The sequence below is a fragment of the Schistocerca piceifrons genome, chromosome 1, assembly GCF_021461385.2.
Source record: "Schistocerca piceifrons isolate TAMUIC-IGC-003096 chromosome 1, iqSchPice1.1, whole genome shotgun sequence".
In the NCBI taxonomy this organism is placed as follows: Eukaryota; Metazoa; Arthropoda; class Insecta; order Orthoptera; family Acrididae; genus Schistocerca; species Schistocerca piceifrons.
Genome location: NC_060138.1, coordinates 366,147,384 through 366,167,271, shown reverse-complemented (window position 1 = coordinate 366,167,271; position 19,888 = coordinate 366,147,384). Strand labels below are relative to the sequence as shown.

Genomic DNA, 19,888 nt, shown 5'->3' with positions numbered 1-19,888 from the left:
TTTTCTCTCTTTTTTTCTGAGCAGGTATTCTGTTTCTCAATAGACACACACTTTTCCAGTAAAACTATGTGGAAAACTTCTCAGTTTTACTTCTGTAAGGGCTCCTCTATAAGGAAGGCCATATAATTGCTTAAAAATGAAGTCCACACAGAACTAAAAATGAACAGAGATGTCCGATCATTACTTTCCTTGATCTAGCAAAACCATTTAGTTCGTGCTATTCATATAATCTATATGGGGGTGGGAATACTGGTATTTGTGCCACACTTCTTGAAAAACAGAAAATCCCCAATAAAACAACTATGACAATGTGAATTAGAATAGATCGCTGAGTAACAGACAGATACTTTACAGCCTACTTTTAAATGTGTTTGTCTTCCACTCAGTGCCTTCTCTATGTGGTGTGTAACAATCCATCTTAATTCACATGTTCAATTATGAAAAGGATAGATTGCTACTCACTGTAAAGGTGACACACTTAGTTGCACATAGGTACAATGGAAAGAAGTTATACACAAAGCTTTTGGTCAAAACCTTGTTTAGAACAGAAAGAAAAACACACACACATCCACATTTCATCCATACATGACCATTACTTCCATCTGCTTTAGCTGGACTGAAACTGTTGCATTGAATGAATGCAACAATCATGAGTGGGACAGGGAAAGGTGATAGATAGCAGAATATGGTGGAGGGAGAGAAGAGTGCTGTCTACAGACAGCATGCAGGGACTACCAGACTCAGGCAGCATCTGGAGGTTGTGGGGTTGGGTCGTGGGGATGAGGGGGTGGGTGATGAGAACGGGAAGTGGAAAAGAAGAGGAGCAGAGAAGGGTGCATTGCCAGACAGTGAGTACAATAAGCCTGAAGGGACCTGAACTGGGGGGAAGTTAAAGGGCAGGGGAGGCAGAAACTGTTGGGTGGAGGGTGTGGGAATGGCAGGTTATTGTAGTCGAAGCTGGGATAACTTTTGGAGCGGAGAATGTGTTGTAAGGATAACTCCCATCTGTGCAGCTCATACAAGGTAGCAGTGGAGGGGAGGACCAGATGGTCCAGGTTGTGAATCAGCCATTGAAATCAAGCAGGTTATATTCAGCTGCATGATGTGCCACTGGGGAGGGGGTCCACTTTGCTCTTGGTCAAAGTTTGATTGTGGTCATTCATCCTATTAGACAACTGTTTGATATTCAACCAATATAAAAAGTTGTGCAATGATTACCAGGATTGAGCAGGCCTTGCACTTGGGTCTTCCACAAGGAAATTTCTGAAATTGAATCCTTTGCTCTCCAGGATCTGGAAGAGCATTCCAGACACCACCTCCATAAGTTATTCAACTTGTTACCTTGGTGATGATGATGTTTGGTTTGAGACCTGACAGCCTTTGTTGGCAGGAGTAATTGGAGAACTATCTACCACCAAAGTATTATATCTTAGATTTAATGCAAACAATGTCCCGCAGGTTATACATTATATGTCTGGCACAGTTGTGGTAAACAGCAGTAGATGTCCAGAGGCCCCTAGGTTTATACCGGGTGATTCCGTGGTTATGTTACAAACTTTCAGGGATGCTGGAGGAGGAGAAATGTGTCAAATTGAGGTAAGAGACTCTGGTCTGGAAACAACTGCATCAAAAGTTATAAGCCAAAATTGTTCTGACAGGGGACCTCTTCTACTGCAAACTCTTTGCTTCCCATATTTTAAGGGCAGTACTATGAATCAAAACAACAAAAAAACTTCCAGGAAATATGAGCTCTAAAGTGCATACCTTAAGAGCTATGAGCACTTGTTCATCTTTGCTACTGTGAAACACATCTCTTCCACTAAACAAGGTTCATAGTTCTTAAGATACGCACTTAAGAGCCCACATTTAATGGACACTTTTTCTTGTTTTAGTTCATATTAACTCCTCCAAAAATAAGGAAAGCAAAGAGCTAGCAGTAGGAGAGGTTCACTATCAAGGCATTAGAACAATTTTTCCTTATAACTTTCGACTCTGTCGTTTCTGGACCAAAGTCCTTTACCTCGAATTGAAATATTTACCCGTCTCTAGCATTCCTGAGAGTTTATAACATCTTTATGGATCCACTCTATAGTGCAAAACAGCATAGTGTTGGTGGAAGTCATAGTTTCACAGTATTCTTTTAGTTGTATATTTCCTCGTCGAGTGTGAATTCTGACTCGGAAATATGAGAACATTTCAGGTAGCCAAATGTATCATGCAGTGTCATTCACCATCAAGGATATTATCTTCCAGTACAATAACTACAATTCAAAGCAGTACTAAAATGACAACAAGTTAAACAAAATCAACCAGAGAGGGAAAAGGTTAAGCTACTGTCAAGATATACTCATAAAGCAGAAATTGCTATCTGCATTAGACTCTTCATAACTCAATCATGTTTGCTCTCTCGTAATGAAGTAAGTGTAGTGTCTTGAAGAAATTTATAATACAATGACACAAAAACAGCATTTTCACTATGTTTTGCTAAGTAGAACCCCAAGGCATCTTAAATTAGATCACATACAGAATGCAGTCACAGCACCTACTAAATATCATTTCAAAGCTTTGGCTATAGTTCCAAGACACAGATAGTCATAGGTCAGTATAATATTGGCTAAGATCATGATTAATATTGTCACATAGAAGAAGGTGTAATTAGATGAATGACGAATACTAATTTCACTTAACGAAAATTTATTCAGCACTTGCGCATACAAGAGTGCGGAGCGAACTGACTCCAGCCAGAACACTTACAGTATATATACAGTTACAGAACATTCAGTACAATGATTCTTCACATCTGTGGATACTTCTAGAATGTACTCGAACCGAATACAGTTCAGGTGAGTTTTGAACTCACAACCCTCCATGCAACTGTCTAGTATCATAACCACTACACCACGGTGACTGTGCAACTCAGATTCTTCTGCGACATTGCTCCCTCCTTAAGAGAACAGCCTCTCAGTGTTATGCCCTCCTAGTCCGGGATCAAGTCATCAGTCCTGCATATTCCAATTCCCTATGACTGATGTTCGCTCTGGCGGTGATCATCTTAGAACTTCCTTTGCCGCTATGCTCTTCATCACCTTTCTGCTTGTTGGCTGCCACTGGAGCTTCAAATTTACCCTGGTTTGCAGGATCCTTATAGGCCTTCAATTGAAGGATGTGGACCGTATCTCTGATCTTTCGTCATCTTGTGTCAGGGTCGAAATCTTCAACTTCATAAGTACCACCAAACAACTGTTTTACAACCTCATAAGGTCCAAAGTAGCGCCTGAGGAGATTCTCAGAGAGACCAACCTTCCAAACAGAAGTGAAGATTCAAACGAGGTCACAAGGCTGGTAGACAACAGGGCGGTGGCTCGCGTCATACCTTTGGTGATCGTTTTCTTGAGCCTGCAGTGTGCAGAGTCAAGCTAATTGCCAAGCTTCCTCACCTCTGGTTAATACCTGGCCGATGTAGTTATCATCCACATCATCAGGATATAACAGAAACACAGTGTCCATTGTTGTAGCCGCCTCACGACCAGGCACCAGGAAAAATGGCATAAATGCTGTGGTGTCTTGTTTGGTGGTGTTGTAGGCAAATGTCATGAAAGGTAGCACCTCATCCCAGTTGCTCCCAGCACATCAGCCAAGGTCTTATTAAGGCATTCAGTAAGCCCGTTAGTTTGTGGATGGTAGGCAGTTGCCACGTGATGAATAATGTTGCACCGAAAGTTTATCTCTGTCACAAGATTCGACTGAAAAACTTTCCCTCGATTCGTAATCAACAACCTTGGGGCACCGTGTTTTTAATACGATGTCTTTCATGATGAATTTGGCTAGCTAGTCGGTGTAAACAATAATCCATCTATTGCCACTAGCAGACATTCGAAATCATCTAAGGAGGTCAATCCCAACACGCTGGAAAGGTGTTTTGGCTTGTGGAATTGGTATGAGTCAGCCAGGTGGTTTCTGAGGAACTGCCTTTATCCTCTGGCACTCTCGACAGTGCGACAGATATTGATGGACACTCCTAAATAAACCTGGCCAGAAAAATCTCTTGCATATCCTATCGTACGTCTCAATAAATCCTAAATGTTCAGCCTCAGGTGTGTCATGGAATTTCTGTAGAACATCTAAGCGCATGTGTTTAGGAATCACTGGTAGCCACCTCTTTCCAAATGGATCAAAGTTTTTCTTGCAAAGTAATCCATTAACTACCTCAAATTGTCCTTTCACATCCTCTGCCCGATTTAAGGCAAGCATAATTTGAGATATCTTGGCATCCTTTTTCTGCTCAGCAGAGAGATCGTAGAGTGCAGTGAGACAGTCACTATCTTCATCAAAGTCTTGATGTTCTTGCACAGGGTTTCTTTAGTGACAGGCGGCATCTTGGTGTTTTCTTCCATTTTTGTACATTATGGTAATGTCATACTCTTGAAGATGTAGTGCTCACCTGGTGAGTCATCCTGTTGGATCCTTAAGACCTGTCAACCAACAAAATGAATTATGGTCTGTAACAACTGTGAATGTCCTTCCATAGAGATACTGTCAACAGCTGCACATGGCCCAGACCACAGCAAGACATTCTCTTTCTGTAGTTGAGTAGTTTCTCCCAGCTTTTGTAAGTGTCCTTCTCTTTTTCATCCGAAATTTGCACCACAACAGCACTGATCCCATACTCACTGGCATCTGTGTGTTGTTCTGTAGGTGCTCTCTCATCATACAGACCAAGTACAGGGTTAGTCGTCAGAGCTTTACACAGCACATCGAAAGAATCTTCTGGAGCACCACCCCAGATAAATTTAGCATCAGCTTTTAACAACTCTTGGAGTGGTCTGGCTTTGATATAAAAGTCATTGATAAAACGACAGTAATAAGAACATAATCCAAGGAAGCTTCTCACACCTCTAATACCTTTAGGAATAGGAAATTCCATTATAGATCTCACCTTTTCTGGTTCTGGCCGCACACCTTCATTTGACACAAGGTGTCCAAGTATTTTGATTTCTTTTGCTCCAAAAAGACACTTTCTTGGATTAAATTTCAGTCGGCCTGGTTGGAGACACTTAAGTATGGCCCTCAATCTTTTTACGTGCTCATCAAATGTCTCTGACAACACTATAATGTCATCTAAATAAAAAAGACACATCATCTATTTCAGGTGCCTCAGAAGATTATCCCTCATCCATTCAAAAGCTGCTGGTGCATTACACAAACCAAACAGCATTACCTTAAACTCATACAGGCCCGCAGGGGTGACGAATGCAGTTTCCTCACAATCAGCCTCATCTACTTCGGTTTGCCAGTATCCCAGGTATATGTACATGGTTGAGAAAAACTTAGCCCCCTTCAGACAATCTAGTGTATCGTAAATTTGTGGAAGGGGGTAAACATCCTTTTCAGTTATCTTATTAGGCTTCCTGTAATCAACGCAAAAGTGCCAACTGCCATCCTTCTTCCTGACCAGAACCACTGGTGATGACCACGGGATCTGTGAAGGCTGAATGATGACATTCTTCATCATTTTCTCTACCTCGTCACAAATTATTCAACGTTTGGTTGCTGACACACGGTATGCTCTCTGGCTTATTGGTTGATGATCTCCAGTGCTTCACCATCAATTTGTTTAATTTGCTCTTCACCTGTGGATTGAAACATTCAGAGAACTCTTGAAGAATGGCAAGTAGCTTCTTCTGTCATTCCTTAGTGAGATATGGTGATAGTCAAGCTAGAAGATCTTGTCTCATAGTGGTAGTGCAAATTTCGCCCACAGACTTGGCATGGGAGGTTTCTATGACGCTAAGCTGTTCGGCAATTAACGGCTCAGCGTGTGCTATGCACATGCATCTTAGAAGGCTCTGTGGTTCTCAGCGACAGTTAACTATCCACAATTCTTAAACAAGATGACAGAGGCTGGAATGACCAAATTATTTTTCAGTGGTATGCTTCTCTTACATTCCACTACAAGATCCATGGGTTGATGCATTGCATGACACATGACAGTTACCTTTCTACTGCTGACTGCAGGAATGATCACTTCATGCAGTACACATAGTCTCCACACACACACACACATCTCCTGTCCACAGTATGTCATCTTGTCTAGCACAATCATCGAGTGACCACAATCTATAATCACCTGAGAAGCTTTCAAACAGTCCCATCCCAGAATGATGTCATGGCTACACTCTTGTAAGATGATGAATTTTAAGGGCTGTGTATGGCCACTTATATCCACACAAATTACACATCTTCCTGTAGGTTTTACATATTTCCCATTAGCCACCTTCAGCAGAGATGTTTTGTTGTCGACGAATACAGTTTTCTGCAACTGGTGATGCTACTTCTCCGAAATGACTGAATATGATGCTCCAGAGTGCACAAGAGCTTGGGCTGGTCAGCCACCCATGAGGATATCGACATAGTTTCCTATCATTTTTGTAGTGATCAACTGTGGAGGATTTTTCTCTTCGGTGGCCTCATCTCCGAGGAAGGTCACACCCTTTAGTTTTCCAGGTTGCGGCGGCTATGTGATCGGCTGGGGCTTCTAAACGGTGATGGAGACTTTGATCGGCGTCATGGGGAGTCTCCTCTCCAGGGCTAGCTTGTGGCAGTGGTGACCTACATCATCCTGCACCCACAAATTCTTGTTCATCTTCATCGTCCTGGAGTTGGCGTCGGCTAAGATCGATCTGCTGTCTTCTGGTGCGGGCATCATCAAATACCTGCCACCTTTCTCAACAATAGTGAGCCACATGTCCCAGTTGTCCGCAATGGAAACATACTAGTTGGTTATCCTTGGTCCTCCAGACGTCAGTCTTCCTTTGTGCCCAAACAGGTTCTTCATGCGGCGATGTAGGAACACAATTTCGCCTGGGTCTCGACTTTTTCACCATTTTAAAGGGAAATGTAGGACAAGAGATTGGGTTCAATGTCTGTTCCACTTACTCCCTTATGACCTCTTGAAGCATCTCGGTTTTTTGCTCGCCATGCAATCTAAATGCCTTCTGAACTTCCTCTCTCACTATCTGATGATGAACACTTTTGAAATCAGTTCCTTCCTCCAACACAGACAATGATACGATGTTTGGAAGCCATTCAAACTTCTTGCATGTAATTATTTTTTGATGCATTGTCTCAATATGTTGTCACCTTTTTTGAAGTCATCTGTTGTCGAAACCTCCTTCAGGAGTAGGGCTTGATACATGTCCTCAGCAACACCCTTCATGAGATGTGCAACCTTGTCTTCCTCCTTCATCCTAGGATCCACTATTTTACACAGCTCCACGACGTCTTGAATGTAGGATGCTGTAGTTTCTCATGGACACTGTGCCCTACACTTTAATTTATCTTGCACTTCTGTCGTCGTGTGTCACTGAAATACTTGCGCATTTCCACCTGCAATACTTCCGAGCTTGTGAACTTCTCCTTGTTATTCTCATACGATTGCTTGGCAGTGCCCTCCAAGTAGAAAAAATATGTTAGCCAAACACATAGTGTCATCCCATTTGTTAAATTTGGCTATACACTCATATACCTTCAGCCACTTGTTTGGACCCTGGCCATCATCACCAGAGAACTTGGGAGGCTGTCTCATATGGTGGCACACAGTTGCTGTCATTGTAATGGCCTCTTCTTCTTCTGTCTCCATTAGATTGCAATCTGTTGAATATGGCTCAAACTTGGGTTTCTCGCTACGTAAACGGCAACTCTGCCGTGGCCTGATGGATGCCACTGTGTTGTCGATAATGTGCACTATCACAAGTTCCAATACCCAGCGCCTCCACCACAATAATGTCACATAGAAGGAGGTGTAATTAGATGAATGATGAACACTAACTTCACTTAACAAAGGTTTATTCAGCACTTGCACATACAAGAGCGCGGAGCGAACTGCCTCTGGCCAGAACACATATGATATATACACAGTTACAGAACATTGCAGTACAACGATTCTTGACATTTGTCAATACTTCTAGAAAGTACTCGAATCAAGTACAGAAATTAAAATTTTACAGTTTAGGTGAGTTTTGAACTCACGACCCTCTATGCAACAGTGTAGTATCATAACCATTAAACCACAGTGACTGTGTTACTCAGCTTCATCTGCAACAATCTATGATCTTAAACACATGAGAAAGTCAACAATGTCTGCAAGACATTTGTCTGCAGAGGTTGTAGCTTACAAAGGAGTTGCAGTTTCCCAGCAAACCACGTATCAAAGATTCAGAGCGCTTGGTTTCTCTCACTCAACACAGAGCAGAAATTAGCCCATTTATTTTGAAGTCAGAATAGTAAAGCTGACTCAAGCATAAGTGAATGAAGAAATGTGGTCTTCATAGACAAATTCTACTTCAAGTTGCAATAATATTCACATCACACACCTGTCTGGGTCTTCATTTGTTGTTAGGTGTATTTTAGCACCCACATGTACAAAGATGAAGCACTGCAACCACTTGTGTGACATTTCATTTGTGCAGTTAGTTGGCAGTTCCTCCACATGGAAGACAATGCCCATTACCATTAAGCGGCTCTCATATATGAATTCTCAATAGTCAATGATGTGCAAAAAGATAGTGTAAAGATGACACATTAAGTTCCAGACAGGCACAATTAAACATAACATAAGCTTTCAGCCACACCCTTCATTCACACAAGCAAACACACCTCACTCACACATGATCGCCAACTCTGGAAGCTCAGACCACAATGCAGCTATCATATGGAATCGAAGTAGCATTCTGGAGGGGCAGGGAAGGGGAAGGGATAGCAGTGTAAGGGTGGGGGGCAGGGGTGGGGGTGGGGGGGAAGAGGACCACTGTCTGACGGAGTTTGCAGGGGTTAGACTGCCAACAGATACAGCGTCAGGAGGTGGTGCGGCAGGCAGGTGGGGAAAACAGAGCAAAAAAGGAGAGGAGCAAGGAAAGATGGGTGGGTGCATTGGCAGGGGGTAGCAAACAAACAATGTGGGAGACAAGAATGGGTAGGAAGTGACAGGACGTAAGGGATGGAAACAGTTGGATGGGGGTATGGGGACAGTATGTTACCATAGGTTGAGGCTGGAATAATTCGGGAGCAGAGAATTTGTTGTAAGGATAATGCCCATCTGCACGGTAACATGTCTAAATCTTAATTCTATAGGATACTAGTGGGTTGCTTTCAGGAGCTGAACAACAGCCGAGTAGCCACAATTAAGACCTTTTCCAGATATTTACACAGCTTTTTCTCATGAATGGCATTCTCAACATAACTCTTGAACCACTCCAGAACACATATCACATCAATACAAACCACGAGTGTTCTTTCTTTCTCTCTTATTTAAATTAGTGTTTTCTCATAGAGAAACAAATAGCAATGTTTTTAATACTTTGGCATGTCAAATGCCTGTTTCTTGTTTTGCAACCCTTCAAAAATATGCTTGAATCTCTCAGTTATGCTTAAATTTGGACACTGTAGCTTCACCAAATCGAAAGACATAAATACTGACTTCAGTGAGTCTAGTATTCTCACAGTCACTTGTCTTGCATATTAGCCAATTATTTTTATCAGTTTTAAAATTGTTTTTCTGACTGGATTATTCATTGTATACTTTCTATCCTAAGCTATGACAAACTGCTTTCTGAACAGATTATCCATTGTATACTTTCTATCCCTAAGCAATGACATAACTAAGTGCTGTTTTATGATGAATATTACAAAACTCCTTCATAAACCATTCAAAAATAGTATACACAGTCATTTACAATGAACAAAAGCTCTACAGTTGGTTAAATGACACAGTCTTTCAGGTGATCTTTTACAGCCATCTGTGTACTTCCAATCACCAGTATTCATATTGTGGACTTTAAATAAAATTGGTGTTCTTTTGAGAGACATTAGTATTAGTATTGAGAAAACACAGAAAAACAGCATATTTTGAAGATGTTTTCTATGTTTGAGGTTCATTCAAAAATAAGAATCATATGAAACTAAACCAATGAAACAAACAGTAGAAAGTAATCAAATGATGCCAAGACAAGGTGTATACGCGGACAAGGAAAAAAAATTCCTGGATTTCCCGATTAAAAAAATACACTTTTTTCCACGTAAAGTGACAGTATTCTCTCCCACGGCAAATTAACAACTCATCAATCCTTTGAATGGTTAACATTTCATACACTGGCATAGACCCTCCAGCCGCCGCTTTAGAAAACGAAACCCAGCAAAAAAGAAAAGGTCCTGGAAAGATCTCTGATGTGCAGCAACATGTACACTTAATATTTTCATAATTACAAAAGTATAAATTCGAATTTCACCAAATACAGCACGATAGTTTCCAAAGCACTGAAATAGAGATTGCGATGCCCTTTTGTAAGCGAATCATTGCTCATGTCATGTCATCTCGCCTGCCATGACAGCAGATATTCAGAGGATAGGAAACATGATGTTGTCAGCCACTAGCAACATCACTTACGAAGAGTGGACCCACAAATGAGAAAAGTTAAGGGTTTAAATTAATAAATATAGTGTGGCTACAAGAAAAGCTAAGCTTTCACATATAACTTTGATCTCAAATATTAATGCGCTACAACAGAAGCTACGCTTTCAGATGTGATATTGGTCTTTTTTTTGCGTTTGTTACACTTTAAAATACTTCACACAAATGTGCCAGTAAAATATAAATATCTAGTCTTCTGGGCTCCCTACCCCTCAAAGTGTTAAGTTTCAAATGAGATACAAACGATCTGTAATTTAAAAAATTCATTGCACATTCTCACACGTAACATAATTCATCTTGCATAAAAGGAAATTTACTTTGAAAGTAATGCTATTCAAATCACCATTCACCATATTTTCCCAACATCTGTCACAGATAGGTTCATTTCGGTTGTTGCCAGATAAAGCCAGAAAACAAGCCTTATTGCACATGCGCAGCTACGATGGCGTAGGAAACCCGTATGTTCATACGTATAAAGCATTAAATGATCTTACATTACGTCATAAAAGAAACAGAACATCAGAGGATATTCCAAGAGCTTTGGAATTTTGTAAACCATACTAAAATGTATAATTCAGCTTGAAGTGCACATTCGTATGTCCACATTCACAATGAAGTAGGTCCAAACCTCATATTAAGCTTTTCAGTGTGGTTTTCGGGATGTAAATGTCTTGAAGCACCAGAACTGTACTATCTCATGTTTGGTTCTTTATTATGGTAAAATTCCAAACATGCCAGAAGATGAAAACGTGGAAATTCAGCGAACAATGGGAAATTTCTTTAGCAAACTGACGAAAGTAACTTCATTGTTCTGGAAGGCGATTATTGCTTGACTGCCCAAAACGTGAAAATAAAATAAAATCAGGAAACTGAAACTGACAATATATTTCAGCCTTCCATAACTATGTGAATGTATTTTAACTCACTTGATAGCTCCAGAAAATTTTTTCCGGTTAGCATCTGGGTTCAAGTAGCCAGAAGCAAGAGAAGGTACTGCTCACATGTGACTGAACTGTGCATGCGCATAAGCCCACTGGCATCTGCTCAAATGAATCTAATGTAAACAGATGTGACATCACGCTCAGCAGAAGCAGTTTGCTGTTACAAAGTATAGCGCAGTCTTTGCCCTAAGACCATTGACGTATTTTGCTATCGGCAGATGCTTGTGTGTGCATAGTACTTTGTTGTTGTAAAGGGCGTATTTCTTTTGCAATTAAAGTTTTATATATTTTTTTTCTAGTTTACATTTTATTGCTCCAGTATTATTTTGCAGCAGTGGGATACAATATTGTTCTTTATTAGAGTATCAGTTTTTACCAGTCAAAATTACAAAAATTTAACTGAAAATTAAAACCATGAAAAATTCGCAGGTTTTTCCCAGTTTTCTCCCAGATAAAAAATTTCCCAATTTTTCCCAGATTTCCCAGTTGTCCCAGGGCGTATACACCCTGCAAGACCACAAATGATAAGAGACACTATGTACAGAGCTACTTCCAGGAGTATAATTATGACAGCGAAACACAGAACAGGAAAGGAGTTAAAAGTAAAACAAACAAATGAGCAAAATCTAGGACAAGCAGATGCAACCTGTAGATGGACACTGAAGAAAGAAAAAGGAAGAACAGAGAAAGATCAAGGAGAATCAATAGCAAAAGATGATATAATGAAAAGTGATGAATAACGTACACTTCTCCCATCATGTTTTAAACTATCATATTTCCACATTTTCTTATTACAGTCAAAAGGCAAAACTCATTTTCCAAACGAATAAATATCGGCTCCTAATATACTATCAATGTTAGGTACCTGTGATGGAGGCTCTATTGAGCAAAAAAAGACAGGGTCCGGCACAATGGTGTCTATTCCAAAGCTTTCATTCACAGTGACTTTATTCCTTAAAGACAGAGCCTTTCTAGCTCTTTCAGCAATGGCATGTGATGATGTCAGAAAATCTCCTGTTGCTGTACTCTGAAGAAACAGAAAAATTAATGTTAAACTAAATAAATAAGACCTAAACATGTCACACAGCATATTCCAACACTATTAAAACTTTAATCTCACCTTCAGACCTGAAACAGCAGCAATATTTCCATTTGTTACTTCATTAACTTCAGTAGTTTCATCTGCATAGACAACCATTAGTTTCCCAGTATTCTCCGTCAGTTTTTGCTGAATATTATAAATCTTTTGATTCTGAAGAGACAAGAATAATTGTGGTCATCAATGTGAACAGAAATTCACTCACCTCTAGAACAACTAAAATTGTTTCTTATGCATTTCAGGAGGAAGGAGAAATATTTAAACCACTCCCTGTGCTTACTGCACTTAATTGTGTAGCCAAAGGTCTCTTGTGGGAAAAAAAAAGAAAACAGTGGCATCTGAGATTTGGGAGGTCAATGGTCAATGTCACTGATTAGCTGTATCTTTGCCATCACACATTATATAAAACTAGCTATTATCCATAGCTGCACTCGCAAGTCAGTAGTTTTGTTATGATGAATAAATTGTGAGTAAGTAAGCTACTGTATGAGAAATAACGTCAGCTGCCCTCATGTGTGTACCCGTTTGGCAAAGTACAGCTCATGGTGTGTTGACCACCCCTCTCCCCCAAAATGCATGATGACATAGTATGCACAGTGTCACAACTGAGCAATGCATGCAGAAGGGTAGTGTACATTATGCAACAAATTTACATGGTTTATATTTCCTAATGAATATTTTTAATCTCCACATCAAATTTCATCAGAATTGGTTCAGCAACTAAGTCATGAATACATAGCTGACAGTTAGTTTCCAGTTAATAATATTAATATGGAAGTATGGATTAAACATGTTGAGGATTGTATAACCATTGTAACCACAACATCGAATTTTTTTGCATGGAACATATAAACCAATAAAAGCATTTGCACAAATATGATAAAGTTCGAAAGTCACAGAGTAAATATTTGTAACCTAATTCACATCACATTCTTCCAGTCAGCAAATGCCTTGTACTACACACTTTCATAAGTAGCCTATACTCTTCTTCATTTATCAACCTATCTCCAAATCAAATTTCATCTAAAACAGTTCAGTGGATTTGTCAAGAGAAGGTAACAGGCAAACACATTTTCGCACTTACAATACAGTATTAGTATGGATATGGATTTTTATCCCAAAATTGTTGATATAACTGCTTACTGACATTTATCAGTTCTGAAATGCCTCACATGAAAATTCTGGAGGACTGCCGATCAATGTAGCTGATATGGCATACTGTATGAATAAAATGCCTGATACGTGAATATAATTACATATTTAAAACCTACCAGGTAAAACTGGCCTATATACCTCTGAATGCAAAAACAGTTACACAATTACAAATTCACTGTCCAGTACTAAGATTCAGGCAGCAATCGATTCTCTTATTTTAGATACTAAATAAAGATGGCAAGAAAAAAGCTTACTAAAATCATTTACAACAAATGTATTCTTTTCAGCAAGTATCAGGGGCAGTAACCCATCAGAAAGCAACATTACACCAGCATGCCACATTCATAGGCTACATTTTTTCTCCTGATCATGTCCACTAGGACCCCAGTGGTGATAAATAAACTCCTGCAGAACCAGTACTTCAATGTCCAGTTTTCATTTCAACCTGGTACCATTGACTTACTGGACAGATCATCTACTGATAAATATCATGCTGCCTTTCCACAACTGGTCTCACTTCAGACTGTCTGTGCATATGCTGTTTACCATCCTCTGCTGTGGATTGGATTTTATATATTACTTGAATTGCACAGACTTGTACATTGCTGCCTGCTATCAGATGATGCACTGTTACTGCTTGTATTTGCATTTTGTGTGACATCAAGCAGATCATTAAACAGTAGCAGAGTATTAACACAGCAGTCAGATAACTCTGGACACAAATATCATTGCAGCAAGTTATTGACATGTAACAGCCCTCCCAAAATTTTATGGCGCTATTTCTATCCTTCTTGATTATGTCCCTGCAATTACTCAATAGGACTGTAGTTATGTGACCACCAGAGCCAGGTGAACATCTTCACACGCAGTAACTGTGCCTAAAACCAGTCTTACGCATTCAGGAAATAATGAGCTTGTGTACTGTCTAATCAAATATACTGATTTGCAACTTGTATTGTGTGTGAAAGAAATGAGTGCACATGACATGCTGGTAGGTTTCAGAATCACATGAAGAATGGTGGCATGAACACCAATCCCCAGCTGATCTCAAATAAACTTTCCCCACTCTTGGTCTGAAGTGCATCTGGGGTTATGATGCCGCCATCAACTTGCAACAACACTAAACACAGCTCACCAGTCCAGGTACAGTTTCTCACAACTCAAAATTCCAATGGTTAAGTTTCTTCATTGATGGTAATGTCGACTTCACTAACCCACAGTGAAACAGTGGCTCTAGAAAGTGAAATTGCTTGTACGTTGTTGTCTTGGACACATTTGATGTATTTTGGACTGTCTGATGGGACTGAAGCTCCTGCCAGTGACTTATCCTATGATATTCCACCAGAGACAGGACTAACCAGCTGTCCACACAAATGAATGTTCACTTCCAGACTGTGGTCAAGACTGCCCAGTGGAAGTACACATTACATTTCATTTCACTCAGTTCAACGGCTGCTTCACAACGAGTGCCATCTTGCTGGCCCCTCCTCTCTTTGAATTATGTAGATGGGGGTTTTCCTTGCAATGCATCCTTAGGTCCCATAATCTCTCTGGCCTCATCTTCCAATAGCCACTTCCCCACACCAACTTCCACCTCTGCCCATCACCCCTAACTTCACCATCCACAACACCATGTGCTGTTTACAGCTACCCTCTCCCCCCAAACTGTGTGTGTGTGTTGTGTGTGTTGTGTGTGTGTGTGTGTGTGTGTGTGTGTGTGTGTGTGTGTGAGAGAGAGAGAGAGAGAGAGAGAGAGAGAGAGAGAGAGAGAGTGGGGGGGAGGGAGGGAGGGAGAGAGTTTTGTTCATCTTATGTTATGTTTACTGCAGAAGAGCTTACAGCATGATCAACAACAAAGCTATTATAATCAAGATGGCATAAGAAGATCCCCAACAGCTTGCAGCACCGTTGACAGCTTTGAACTACAAAGCACTAGCAACTGCAGATGAAAACAGTAGCCATCTACAGAGCTATGACAACTCTGAAGCATTGCCACAGAGACGTTTACAGAATAGTATCATTTATCTGGTTGAGATACCCATACGAAGCAACCGTACCCAGCATACTGCAACTGTCAAGGATCAACTTTGCTGACTCAACTATAGTGATATGGCACAGGAAATTGTCTCAGGTTTCATTGCAAAAGCAGTTCTGCCAAGCAACAGCAATTATTCATGAAACTGTTTCCTAAAATTCATAATCCAGTCTTAGACTAAGAAGCTGTTTGTCATTATTGGTACTAGAGATAACAATACAGAAAACCTGAAATCCAGAAGATGTAAGTTTATAATTTTGTAACTGAAAGTGGTTTATCTTTACACCACATACCTTGGACATTTTTCCTGAATATATTCGAGCAAAGGTTAATGTCTTTTTTTGATCATTGTGGACAATTTTGAATACTCTTGCACATAAATTGTCTTGGAAAGCTTTGGCTAAATGAGTATTTCGTTTCTCAGGTGATGGAAGAAAATTAATAACTGCATTCATCAGAGGCTGAACACCCATGTTTTTGTATGCACTTCCACATAAAATGGGTACTCCTTTCTGCAACAATAATTCAAAGTTGAAATAGTTGTGAAATAAAGAGAAAAACAAAAATGTTTATTTAATAAATAAAAATTAACGTGTGTGACTACATTACTGTATTTGCTGTGGCTCTAGGAGGGGAAGGGTGGTGGGCCCATCATGCTGGCTGCCTTTTACCTCTGCAAAAGATCCCCTGTACTTACTTGATAGCAGGCCAAGGAGACGTATGGCCATATTGGAGGGACAGTAAGGAGGAAAATTACCCACCCCATCTAGCACTGAATTAGGAATCCCCCTGGGTGAAGATTAGTGCTCTACCCACTAGACCACCAGGGCCACAAAAGTCTACTTACCATATATCACTGGACTATTTAAACACAGAAAAATAAGAGTGAGTACGTACTTTTGGAATATTGGATTCCTGACATTTCACCAAAGAGAGAGGAAACGTATACAGTAAATGGAATTGTGGAAGGATAATGCAGAAAAATCAATTAGTGAGTTTGAAGATGACTCAGCAGAAGAAGAGGAGAAAGAAATTCATAATGAAACACAAAATACAAGAAGACTTCTGAAAATGTAAGAAGTCAGATGTAGGAGACAGACCAATCAACAAGTAAGAGGTTATGCAAATGGAGATTCACAATACAAATGTTTGCAAGGTAAAAAAGTAAGAAAAGGATACCTAAAAGCCCATATTGTTGGCACACACATAAATTATTATGTTGCAGAGCACGGTGAGTGGAAAGTTACTGTGTGTTGCCAGCATAGACACTTGTATATATTCATTAACCCCTCCTGCTAAAATAGTACTCATCATGCTGGCACATAAATCTGAGCAAACTGGTTGAGAAGCGAAACCATATTCACTTGCTGCAGAACATGTACAAAACAACAGATGTAGTGTCTGCTGTTACTGCTTTGGGCCCTGGCTATCCCCTACACCACAGCCACCAACCATACAGTCATGTACCACAGGCTGCCACAACTCCTGCCTGCTTATAACTCTTTCTCTGGAGATCACACAAACACAATCTCCATTAAATATGTTGGGTTGTTTACAATTGAACCTCTAGCAGCTGCTATAGTACCCAGTGGCACCAACCTCACTGCCAGATGTGCAAGCTTTGCCGCAGACGACGTCACGGCTCTGCACTTAATCGCATCCACGAGTCATAGGCCTCCGCTGACATCCCTCTGCTGGGAGAGTATTTCTGCCCAACTGCTCTGCAGCCAGTCTTAGCTCATGACGTGCCTAGTAGTTCCTCGATTCAAGTTACCTCACTGAGCAGTCTTCACTTCCGGCTTACATCAACCACATCTAGAGGCTCCTCATTTGGAGTTCTCATCACCGAGCCAATGAGGAGTCTCTCACTGCAGTATCCACAGACTATGGCCCCCACAGACCAAACCACCCGTGAGCACCATACACTCAGTGTCACCAACAGCTTCACAGGATTTGGCTCACCATAGCCAACAGCCTCACAGAGTTTGGCTCTGCATCACCAATAGTTTCCCAGATTTTGGACTTCGCCATCCTAGAGCACTCTATGCTTGCCACCTCAATCAAGGACTCTCAGCCCACATAAAGCAGTGCAACTCATGTCTCTAGAAATTGTGCTGTAATAGTCTGACCATTGGAGTTTGAATCAGTTAATACAATTCATGTCTCTAGAAACCATGCAATTATATTCTTTTTGTTGAACTTAATAAACATACAACTATTCCTTGTAACCTGGGCACTTCAATTGTAGCATATTCCTTCCTCTCAGTCATGAACACTAAAATGGCAGTGTGCATAACTGGCTTCAGGATTACGTCCAATAAGTGACTGGTGTCCAAATCATCAAATCCTTTGTGCTTGCCCAGAGTAGTCGTCCAAAGGTACGCACTGATAAGGAGTTTTGCTGAGTTCTGCTGTATACGTGTGCTCTTCTTAATGCCTGCTGTCATCTTTCAGTATGGCACTACAACCCTTAGACATACCAATGCAGCTCCTGCTTCACTTCCGGCATTTACAAAATGGCACTGAGCTATGAGGGATGCAAACCCACCCAGATGTTGCCCTCAGCCCAGCAGTGATGGCGTAGCCCCTGCTACCTTGGGAATCCAACAAGATTTGGAATCACAGCCTGTCTTCTTCATATGGGTGAAACTGTATTTCAGTGCCTCTATAATTCACAATGATGCTCAGCAACAAGCTTTGCTTCTCACTTACTCTGTCGTCCTACCTATACCTATAATGCTCTTTAGTTCCTCAATCCTGGTAAGGACCTTGTTACACTGTTCCACGGGTATTTAAGGTACGAATTCACTGTCAATTATGATACTTTTCATGCTCCTGCATTACACTCTCCTTTCTGAGGCACCTCCCTTGACGCCACTGGACTTGTTCCTCATCATGCCTGTGTGTTCACTTTTCTGTGCCCAGGTGCACACTTCATAAAGCACATCACCTGCAGCACCATTTCCTGGCTTCCTGTCAAGTCTGACTTCTTAGCCATATGCCACCAGCACATCCACCACTAAAGCATCTGTCACCAGCCTACTTCCACCCGCCCTTCCATCACCAGCACCAGTGATGCCAGCAGCAGCACTATTGGCACGAGTGCCACTAACACCACTGCCACTGTCTCCAGTACCTGCAACTCCAGCAATTCTGGCTCCATTGCCTCCAGACCTATTGCTGATACCCTGTTCACATCTCTAGCGCCTTCATCACTCTCCCAGGGATCTTCCCTTCTGAATGTGGGTCATGAACCACCTGAGTATAGCACATTCGGCACTCCTGGTCTCTTTGTGCTGGATACTTCTCCAGGGCCTCGTGGTATGGATAGTGAGGATGACGGTTCTGTGATAGTAGTCTCCAACCATCCCACCACATTCCAGAAATGGCACCATGTACCTTCTCTCACTCCTTCAGCTGCTGTCTCCAGTATCTCATGGCACACTTTGCTCCTTTCCACATTGCGGAACCCACATGCTTCTGGTCTGGCTTCCACAAGCCTTCAGCCTCTGGTTACATCTGCCTGTGACTCGTCCCACCAATGGCACTGGGTGCAGCCACAGGAACCTCTTGTTCTGTGCAGTGCTCTGCAAGCCCTCCTCAGGCCCCCAGCTGGACTTTCCTCACCCTTCAGTTGTGCAGTCTTGGAAATTTTAATGCAGACCCAGGTCACAGCAGGTCCTGCCTCCATTGCTGCCTTCAATGGTCAAAACAGTCTTCCACAACAATGAAATATCACGTTTATCACTGCTCCAGCAGCCAGGTCAAAATACCCAGATGAGAACACTGTACGTCACTCTTTTCCAGGTTCAGTCTTCCCAGTTCTTATCTGAGCCAGAATCATCAGTCATGGCCGCAACCAAGCTTCCTGCCTTTAACCAATGCTCCCCGGGTCCAGGCCTCCACCATCACCAGCAGCCATCCCAGGGACTGCCTTCCCAACCCTCGGGCACCTCTGAAGTCAAGTCTTCTTCAACATGGTTACACCATCTCTCTCTTAGGGGAGCAGGGGTGCTGTGGCCCCTTGTTATTGCCTATAACACAGCCACCAACCATACAGACATGTTCTGTGGGCTGCCACAACTCCAGCCCGCTTATATCTCTTCCCCTAGAGATCGCGTGAAAGCTCTTGAGATTACATGAAAACAATATGCACCAACAGACACACACTGGGTCGCTCACAATCAAACCCC

General features: G+C 41.4%; 1 protein-coding gene across 4 annotated transcripts in view; it reads right to left on the bottom strand.

Moving 5' to 3' along the window:
* The window catches only part of LOC124786008 (ribosome-releasing factor 2, mitochondrial), a 254,049-nt gene that overhangs the window by 105,216 nt on the left and 128,945 nt on the right, over nt 1-19,888 (bottom strand). For all 4 annotated transcript variants that reach the window (XM_047254229.1, XM_047254228.1, XM_047254231.1 and 1 more), the window contains 3 exons: nt 15,989-16,207; nt 12,527-12,658; nt 12,272-12,433 (listed from right to left, as the gene is read on the bottom strand). In XM_047254229.1, the coding sequence (XP_047110185.1) occupies nt 12,272-12,433; nt 12,527-12,658; nt 15,989-16,207 (513 nt within the window). The remainder of the gene's footprint in view (nt 1-12,271; nt 12,434-12,526; nt 12,659-15,988; nt 16,208-19,888) is intronic.